Raw genomic sequence first — 9,468 nt, forward strand, 5'->3', positions numbered from 1 at the left:
AAAAACCAGTAATGACCAATACGGCCTCATCGTGGTCAATGGAGTCCCAGAGGAACTAGTAGGATCCAGGCGTGCACACCAGTATGGGCCAGGAAAGACCAGGATGGACTCATAGTGGTCAGTAGACACCCATCGGAAGCCGTAGGAGCGCAAACCACTATTGACCCATATAAAGTAGTAAGGACCAGCACGGCCTTGTAGTGCTCAATGGAGTCCCATAGGAATCAGTAGAAACCAATAGGAATGCACACCTGTATGCCTCTCTGGTTGAGGCTTTACGCCCCAGGGCCGATGTTGGCCTCCCGGACTATGGCTTTAGGCCCTGGGCCAGTGCCGGCCTCTCCGGCTGTGGACTTAGGCCCGGAGCTGGTGCTGGCCTCTTGTGCTGTGGCTGTGGCTTTAGGCCCCAAAGCTGGTGCCAGCCTCTTGGGCTGTGGCTTCAGGCCCCAAAGCTGGTGCCAGCCTCTTGGGCTGTGGCTTCACGTCCCAGGACTGGTTCTGCCCTTTTGGGCTGTGGCTTCAGGCCCCAGGGCCGGGGCTGCCCTTCTGGGCTGTGGCTGTGGCTTCAGGCCCTGGGACCAGTGCCGGTCTCTCTGGCTGCGGTGACAGCTTTAGGCCCCAGGGACGGTGCCAGCCTCTCTTGTGCTGTGCCTACAGTTTCAGGCCCTTGGGCCCTTGCTAACTAATTCTGTGAATGTCTTCTTGTTTTTCACTCCTTCTTGGACATGTGCAGAGTACAGTCAAGTCGTTTTGAATATCATTTCCTTTGTGGTGATTGGTCTGGTTTCTCATCTGAAGGCTTCAGACCTGCAATTCCAGGAGCTTCCTCCTTTGCAGTGTGCTATTGATAAGCAGAAGCCTTGCCCCCTTTCTACCAAACTCCTCCCAGGTCCTGCCTATTCCTTGTAAACCACTCCCCAGACTCCGCCTCTGAAGTAAGTGTTCCTCCTGTCTTTAATTTTTGAGCAGGGGACCCCCCCCTGTACCGGTACAGGGGTCCCTCCTGTACAAGGACCATCCTAGGGTCTCTGCCTTCACTCAGGCCACTGCTGACCTTCCTGATTAGAGCTTCAGGCTCTGGGGCCCGTGCCGGTCTCTTGGGCTGAGTGTGTGGCTGTAGGTCCCAGGGCCGGTGCTGGCCTCTCTGGCAGTGGCTTTAGGCGCCAGGGAGCGCGCAGGCCTCTTGGGCTGGGGCTTCAGGCCCCGGGTCCAGCACCAGCCTCTCGGGCTGTGGCTTTAGGCTTTGGGGCCGATGCCAGACTGCCTGGCTGTGACTGTGGTTTCAGCCCCTGGCTGTAGGGCTATCCTGTTTAGACAAGAGGCCCGCAGTAAAAGGAGAACAGACTTAACAAACATCAAAGAAGCCATGGCCTCTACACAAGGTTGGATTGCCTCGCTCTGGGGATAGGTTGGGATGCAACAGGCAGGCATCAAGATACTCCCCTCTCTCCTCCTTCCAGGCTTATCTCTGTGCAAGGACGAGCAGATGTCCAGAAGCAATGATCTAGTATTGAGTGACCAAGTGTGAGAAGTTAATTATTTAGCAATACGTGCTTAGTTAACAACAATTTCTGGTTAGTTGAGTGCCGGGAAGACTGTGAACCTGAAGTCCTCAGCCAATGAGGAACCAGGGGAGAAAGAGATAAGCGTCGAGTAATAGGGCATCAAAGACGTAAGGCTGTTTTCTGTGTGCTCTCCTGCTTGCAGGAGGCCCGCCATTGCAATTGCGAAGAAAATCTGCTTTTTCCGAGATACCGTTCTGATAAATTATTTGGCCCCGCCAACCCTTTTCCTACCGGCCCCGGGGCCAGTACTATTCTCTCTGGCTGTGTTTTTATGCCCCAGGGCTGTTGCCGGCCTCCAGCAATGGAGGGATGCAGCATAGTCCTCTCCATCCTCCTACCCAACTTATCTCTGTCCAAGGATGAGCAGGTGTCCAGGAAGAGAGAGATACCGTTCTCATAAAGTATTTGGATATTTCCAACAATTTGACCTCACTCTTCCCTTCCCCCTACGAAATCCACCAAGATCCCCCCCCAGACACCCTTTCCACCCCATAGAAGTCCCCTTTCCCCCTTCTCAGCTCCCCTACACAATGTCCCCCTCTACCTCCAGACCCCCTTTCCACCCCATGGAAGCCCTGCTCACCCCTTTTCCCCCCCACAACTCCTTCTCTCAGCCCCCACAACCCCTTTCCACCCCCATAGAAGCCCCTCACAGCCCCCCAGCTTCCTCCTGCCACCCCCCTCTCCATCCCCAGACCCCCTTTCCTCCCAGTAGAGACCACATTCATCCCATTTCTCCCCCCTCACAACCCCCGTCCACTCCCAGACCCCCCCTTGCTGCCCTACAGAAGCCCCATTCCCCCCTACCCCCCTCTCAACTCCCTACGTTCCCCTCCACAATGCCCCCCACCACCCCAGTTTCCCTTCACATCCACAGAAGCCTCTTTTCCCTCTTTTTCCACCCCACAACTCCTTCTCTCTGCCCCAGACCCTCTTTCCACCCCATAGAAGCCCCCCAGCACCCCCCCCAGTTTCTCCCTTTCACCCCTCCCTCCACCTCCAGACCCCTTTTCCACCCCACAGAAGCCCCGCTCACACCTTCCCCCCTAGATTCTCCTCAACCCCCCTTTCCACCCCCAGACTTTCCTTCCACCCCATGGAAGCCCCGCTAACCCTTTTCTGCCCCCCACAACACCCCCTGTCTGGCACGGGAGTCATCCAGAAGGACCTGGAGATGTCCCTGAACGGTCTTGGGTCCCCGGTATCCTTGCATTCATTCAGAAGGCGCTGGCGATGTCACAGAGAGGACGTGTAGGATCCAAGGGGTCCTCAGCTGGGTTCAAAGGGTCCTGTTGTCTTCTGCAAGGGTCTGGAGATGAGCCAGGGGGGCCCCAGGAGCTCCTGGAGTCCTCCAGAGGTCTCAGATGGGAATTTTGAGGACAACCCCACATAGTGGCACGTCCTCACTCTGCTTTGTCCCCACGGGACCACCCCCAAAACCTTCTGTTTCTACTAAAATAAACGCCACGTTGATTTCATTGTATTTTTTTTCCCAGCTTCCCTTCAGAAGTGGATGGTTCCCGCCAAACCCCCGTGTAAAGCCCCACCCGGGGGAAACAACTCCCCCCAGGGCCACCGGGTGACACCAGGCCAACCGTCAGCGGTGCCACCACTGGAACAACCTCCTGTCCCTGAAGATTACACTGTCACTCTGTCACTGTAACCATGCAACTTGGCGCCATCCCAACCCCCGTCTACCTTGAGAGCCCCATCAGCGTCCTACAGCTCCCTCCCAAGCTGGGAGGGAGTGTTGATCAGCCGGAGGGGAGAAAGGCACTACAGAGGGACGTGCAAAGGCTGGCTGGCTGGGCCACGGTAAACTGTATGAGTTTCAACAGGGCCAAGTGTTGGGTCCTGCATTTTGGTCACAAGAAGCCCAGGCAACCCTACAGGCTTGGGGAGGAGTGGCTGGAAAGCTGCCTGATGGAAAGTGACCTTGGTGTGCACTTGGACAGTCAGCTGAATACGAGCCAGCAGTGTGCCCAGGTGGCCAAGGCGGCCCATGGCATCCTGGCTTGGATCAGGAATGGTGTGGTGAGCAGCACTGGGGAAGACGTCCTGCCCCTGTACTCAGTGCTGGTGAGGCCTCACCTCGAGTGCTGTGATCAGTTTTGGGCACCTCGGTACAGAAGGGAAACCGAGGTACTGGAGCAGGTCCAAAGAAGGGCTACAAGGCTGATGAAGGGCTTGTGAAGGGCCTGGGGCCCCCAGCATAAGAAAGACGCAGAGCCCTTGGAACGGGTCCAGAGGAGGGCCACTAAGATGACCACAGGGCTTTCTTCTCCTCTGAAGAAAGGCTGGGGGAACTGGGCTTGTTCAGCTTGGAGAAGAGAAGGCTCCAGGGAGACCTCATGGTGGCCTTCCAGTGGTGGAAGGGAGGGTGTAAACAGGAGGGGGAATGACATGGGTTGATAGCGATAGGACAAGGGGGAATGGTTTTAAAATGAGACGGGGGAGGTTTGGGTTAGACATGAGGAGGAAGTTTTTCACTCAGAAGGTGGTGACGCACCGGAACAACTTGCCCAGAGAGGCTGTGGACGCCCCATCCCCGGAGGCATTGAAGGCCAGGCTGGATGTGGCTCTGGGCAGCCTGGTCTAGTGGTTGGCCACCCTGCCCACGGCAGGGAGGTTGGAACCAGATGATCTTAGGGGTCCTTTTCAACCCAGGCCATTCCATGGTTCTGGGATGATTCCATGAAATACAGCCATCATATGCGCCCAGGGCCACGGGGTCTTGGAAGAGTCCCTTCGGCATCTGAAGGCACGGACTCAGGTGTGAATGATCCAAATTGTTTATTGCAGGTTCAAACATCCCCAAGTTCTCTCTTTCCCATTTTCCCACCCCCCTTTCCATGTCAAAAAATCATTTGACACAGTCACCCCTGGTCGACTCCTTAAGCGTGCATGCAGGAGCTTATCCATCGGTGTCACGAGTTGTTCGTAGCCACGTGCTCTTCCTCCACCCGGGGTCGTTATCATGCGGTGATCGTGCTTCTCGCATGACTCTTGTTTTTGTCTCCTGGAGGCATCCTTTGTTCTCAGCATTCCTTTCTCATGCCGTTTATCTATCTTGTTCCGCAGCTTCTAGCGTGAATGTTCTTTCTTGAATCCAGCCCAGTCCCCACTGTCCCTCTACCTCTGCTTTTCTACAGGGAGCTGGCACCCAGGAATGGTGCAGATGGAGTTTTGCAGGCTCAGGGGCAGCTCTGTCTGTCCCGGGCACCCCATGCCCTGCTCAGCGTGGGTAGGGTGTTGGCGGCCTGCGGCGCGGGGCTTTGGACTTTGGAGGCGGAGTCTTGGGAGACTCTGGTCTGTTGCGTATGGGTGGCAGCAAACCAGATCGGCTGGTGGAGGGCTCCTCAGGCAGGCTGCACTCACGGTGAGACGGTGATGCCGCCGTCTCCTGAGGTTCTGCCTGTGCCGGCCTGTCCTTCGTGGCCATCTGCCTCTGCCTGAGTAGTTTGACAGAGTCACGTGGCAGAAACGGGTAGGGTGTTGGCGGCCTGCGGCGTGGGGCTGTGGTCCTTGGAGGCGGACTCCTGGGAGACTCTGGTCTGTTGCGTGTGGGTGGCAGCAAACCAGATCTGCAGGTGGAGGGCTCCTCAGGCAGGCTGCACTCACGGTGAGACGGTGATGCCGCCGTCTCCTGAGGTTCTGCCTGCGCCGGCCTGTCCTTCTTGGCCATCTGCCTCTGCCTGAGTAGTTTCACAGAGTCACGATGCAGTAACGGCGGCCGGGATGCGTGGCCTTTGGTATCCCTGGACAGGCTGGACTCAGCTCTTAATGAACATCTCCTGTCTTTGATGCGAGATGCCACCTGCCTCCCGGCAACCTGAGAGTGCGAGGCCTTTGCTTTCCACATGGCCGCCGCTCCAGCCTCACGGTCCTCTCCCGCTCCTTGTTCATCTCCGCGGAACCGGACATGTTTTTTTCCCGTTGTTTGGCCCAGGTGTTCTTGGCCTTCGTTTCCTGCCTGGCCCTGCGGCTGCCAGGTCACCGGCTGCTCGCGGGCTTCAGACGTTCTCAGGATCGCTGGCAGCGGACTGAAAAGACAGAGCAAGAGGGGTCTGCTTGAGTGGGTGATGGCTTTGGGGCCGCATCCTGCAACCCTGAGCCAGGACCCTTGGCTGCAACACGGCCTTCCCCACAGACAGCTCACCAGCTGCCCCGTGGCGCTCCTGAGATCCGGACAGGGGCCAGCCCTGTGAGCTGATCCCAGCCCAGAGCCTCCAGCCTCACCTGGACGAAAAGCTCTCCTGCTGTAAGCTTCTTCTGCTTCTTGAGCTTTGTCCAGCAGTACTTGCAACGCTGAAGCGTCTGATGTACGTTGGCACTTCAGCAAACCTCACTGCAATCGGGAAGGCAGAAGACATTCACCTGAAGCCTTTGGCTCAGTGACAAGGGGCGCTCAGGGATTTCCCGTCACACGGTGGTTGCACGTGCCATGGGAAGGAGCTGGCAGCTGCTTTACCTTTCTTGCCCTGGACAAGAGGTGGCAAAGCCCCTTCTTTCTTTTGCTTCCCCTCACCATGGAGATCTCCGGAGGCCTTGCGGAATATCCTGGGCGGTGGTTTGGGTGCAACCTGCTTCTGAAACCTGTGCAGAAAGAGCAGACACCGGCGTGATGCAGTGCTCCGCCAATCCTTTTTGCTGGCTGTGATGTCTGCTCACAGCACATTTTCCTGCTGCGTTAAGGCCACTACTTTCTGGAGTCCTTAGCAGGGTCCCTTGGGGTAGGGCAAGGGGAAACAGTTTCAAAGGGAAAGAGGGAGGATTTAGATTGGATGTACGGAAGAAGTTTTTGGCAGGAGGGTGTTGAGGCACCGGAACGTCTTGCCCAGAGAGGTGGTGGCTGCCCCGACGGTCGTTTGAGGTCAGGCTGCACCAGGCTCAGAGCAACCTCATCTGGCGGTAGGTGTCCCTGTTCCTTGCAGGATCGTGGGACTAGGTGCCCTTTCAGGGTTGCTTCAGGCTCAAATGATTCTGTGATTCTGTGCCATATCGTCACGGGCAGGACAGCCATGGACACAAGGAACAAGCACTACAGAATGAGAGCTGAGCAGCTGCATCAAGCAGCGGCTGCAGCCACAAACATACTCACATGGGGAAGACGACGAGGCGGCCAGAGTGCGTCAGGGAGGCCACCGGTGCCACCCGGGACACCAGCGTGTCCAGCAGCCAGGGGGCCTGCAGGGGAGGAACAGGGAGGTTGTGGGACATCCTTCTGATGGCTGAGGCCCTCAGGACTGGAGGAGCCCAAGGCAGGGGGAGCTGACACCACCGCAGCCCCTGCACAGCCCAAGCAGCTGGCCAGGTCCTGGTGGGCCATGTGCAGTCAGAGCAAGGGTCACGGGACTGCCCGGGCCATGGAGAAACCTCCAGCTCACCTTGAAAACAACTTTTCTGAATTTCTCCTTCCCGGAGAGCTTCTCAAGGAAGTCGTAATAGTATTTAATTCCAAAGCTCATGCCTTCAAAGAGGAGCACTCCTATGTCTTTCAGGACAAAGGCAACGTTCTCCCCATTCTTGAGGCAGTTGGAGAGGAGGGACACGGTGCTTTGGATGCAGGTCTTCCCTCTCTGCCAGGTCACAGAGGCAGCGGCAGCCACCTCGCTGTATTTCAGGGTCTCCACCTCCCTATGGGCTGAAAAATGCGAGGGACAGAGTTGATCCTGCAGTCGCTTTTCCACAGGCGCTTGCTTGCTTCCCTACAAGTGCTTCTTGCGGCCATCAGCCAGCACGGCCCCCACCTCGGAGAGGGAGGGAGGTCTCCTTCTGAGAAGGGAGGCGGTGGCCTTCTTTGCCCCGTCCGTGAAGCCTGCAAGGGTTCAATCCCGCTCCTACCTGGCAGGGAGTCCTTGTCGGACCCGAGGTGGTGCATGGCTCTGAGGTTCCTGGCCAGCTGAAACACGGGCCACTGCAGAGTCACGGTCCCGTCCGCAGTCCTGATGTCTTTAGAGATGGTGTCAAATGAGCCGAAGGTGGGAATCCAGACCCCCTGCGAGTGGAAGAGAAAGCACGGGCTGCAGGGTTATGGGCCGGCTGGAGGAAGAGCTGGAGGGGGTCCCACGTAGGGACAGAGCTCAGAAGCCCTCTCCCGCTGCTCAGAGGCACCAGCGGGCAGGGCAGCGGGAGAGGCTTTGGGAAGGAGCTGCACAGTCCTCTCCCTCCCCTTGCCCTCCCAAATGCAGCACAGCAGTCAGGGCGGAAGCAGCCTGGTGGAATCCAGAGGCTTCCCGAGGCTGGGCTCGGCCCTGAGCTCGGAGCCCGCCTAGCACAAGCGATGCTGCCTTTGCAGGAAGCCCACGCTATGCACAGCAGAGCAATTTGGGCTGAGCTTCCTGCTTTGTGTGGAGGGGAAGAGTCAGAGGAACTGCAGGCTGAGCTGGACAGGGAGAGGAGGAAGACGACAGCCAACACACCTTCTGCACCAGGAGGTGCTCCTGTACGTAGGCGGCCACCGCATCCCAGACGGCAACTCGCTCTGGAGGGCAGAGGAAAAGCAGGTCACACTCTGCATCTGCCGCTTCCCGGCGCTCCTACTGCCTCGGGCCGGGAGGGAGGTGGCAGACGGAAAGTGTCGTTGCAGTCCCCAGCCCCACACGGAGACAGCCCCGAGCTGGTCCCCGTGCTGGGTCTCTCCCGCTCAGCGCCAAGATGGGCTGCAGCAGCGCTCCTGTGGTGGCTGTGGACCCGTGTACCTTCGGTGTTGGTGTCTGTCGCTCTGGAGGCACGCCTCGCTGCGGGGCCGGCCTCGCTCGTCCTGTTCCGCCTTGTGCCAGCGGGTTGCTCCGTGTTGGCGCCAGCCATGCCGGAGCTCATCCCTTCAGATGCGTCTGCTCTCGTCCAGATGCTCCTTCAGGGTGCAGGACCCACCACCGTGCACCGCCTTTATACCCCTCCCGGGTGGCCGTGTCACAAACGTTGCCGTGGCGACGCGGTGACAGCGTGGCCAGTGCTGGCCGTGGCCCATTATGACGCAGGACAGCGGCCTGCTGCCCGCCCCGAGTGGGAGTGCTGGCACCTCTCTGTTTTCTCTCTCTTCTTTTCTTTCCTCTCAGGATTGCGTTCCTCATTTCTCTTTAGTAGCCGTTGCCTAAATTGATCTTCAGGCAGTTGGCGCGGAAATCACAACTGTTCCAAAGTACCCTCTACCCGTAACGGTTATGATTTGTTGTTTCGAAAGTTGCCCGGCTTTGCCTGGAACGAGCCGATTCCTTGTCAGAAAGCTCCATCCATTACCCGGCATTGCTCCTCTGTGTCGCTGTGGTGACTCCATCGCGGCCGCCTAGCCCGGCCATCCGTGGGGCAGTGAGGCGCAAGTTGCGCTCTGTGAAGTCTGCGCTCTCCTTCCTTTTCAATGTCTGACATGAAGGCGGGGGCCCGGCAGCGGATTTCCAGGGGAGGAATGACAATTTATCATCCTCATCGAAAAGTGGGATGGAATCTCAACAAGAACCCCCGTCCCCTGGAAACAGCCAGTCAGAAGGGCACCCTTTGAGCTGGGAACTCCTCCCCAGCCCAGCTTTTCTTGTGAGACAGCTCCTGGCAACCCCCCAGCACCAAACCCAGCTCACCTGCTCGGCCTGCTCAGCCCAAGCTGTGCCCAGCTCGCGCACACGCCACAGTGGTGCTTCGGACAGGCTCTCACAGGGTGATCTGTTCCAAGGAGGGCCCAGAGCTCAGTCCCCGCGTGCCGCACGCCCACCAGAGCACCAGCTCTGCTCACCAGCTGTGGCACAAACGCTCCCACCCCTGCAACACTTGTGACCTTAGTGTGTGCCCGCATCGCTTCCGTGCCTTCATCATAAGCAAAGGAAATGGACGCCTCCCAGATCCAAACTTCAGGAAACCAACACCAGGCTCACCCAATGGGGTTAACCAAAGTAAAATAACAGGGAAG

At 58.0% G+C, this 9,468-nt stretch overlaps 1 protein-coding gene across 1 annotated transcript; it reads right to left on the reverse strand.

Moving 5' to 3' along the window:
• Window positions 1–4,601: 4,601 nt before the first annotated feature.
• Window positions 4,602–8,430, reverse strand: LOC121108069 (serine/arginine repetitive matrix protein 1-like). The gene is made up of 8 exons (XM_040654788.2): window positions 8,267–8,430; window positions 7,988–8,049; window positions 7,410–7,563; window positions 6,953–7,209; window positions 6,667–6,752; window positions 6,037–6,161; window positions 5,805–5,913; window positions 4,602–5,608 (listed from the first exon to the last, which is right to left on the reverse strand). The coding sequence occupies exons 1-8, from the start codon at window positions 8,385–8,387 to the stop codon at window positions 4,801–4,803; spliced, it is 1,722 nt and encodes a 573-aa protein (XP_040510722.1). The 5' UTR covers window positions 8,388–8,430; the 3' UTR covers window positions 4,602–4,800.
• Window positions 8,431–9,468: the final 1,038 nt, after the last annotated feature.

Source organism: Gallus gallus, chromosome 34 (genome assembly GCF_016699485.2).
Source record: "Gallus gallus isolate bGalGal1 chromosome 34, bGalGal1.mat.broiler.GRCg7b, whole genome shotgun sequence".
NCBI classification, from domain to species: domain Eukaryota; kingdom Metazoa; phylum Chordata; class Aves; order Galliformes; family Phasianidae; genus Gallus; species Gallus gallus.

Bases quoted from the DNA above. Each gene is read 5' to 3' on its own strand.
- LOC121108069 (XM_040654788.2), bottom strand. From the start codon at position 8,387: ATGAGCTCCGGCATGGCTGGCGCCAACACGGAGCAACCCGCTGGCACA. The intron at 7,564-7,987 runs GTGTGTTGGCTG...TTCCACTCGCAG, and splicing joins AGCACCTCCTGGTGCAGAAG to GGGGTCTGGATTCCCACCTT. The intron at 5,609-5,804 runs GTGAGGCTGGAG...CTGTCTTTTCAG, and splicing joins CAGGAGAGCTTTTCGTCCAG to TCCGCTGCCAGCGATCCTGA.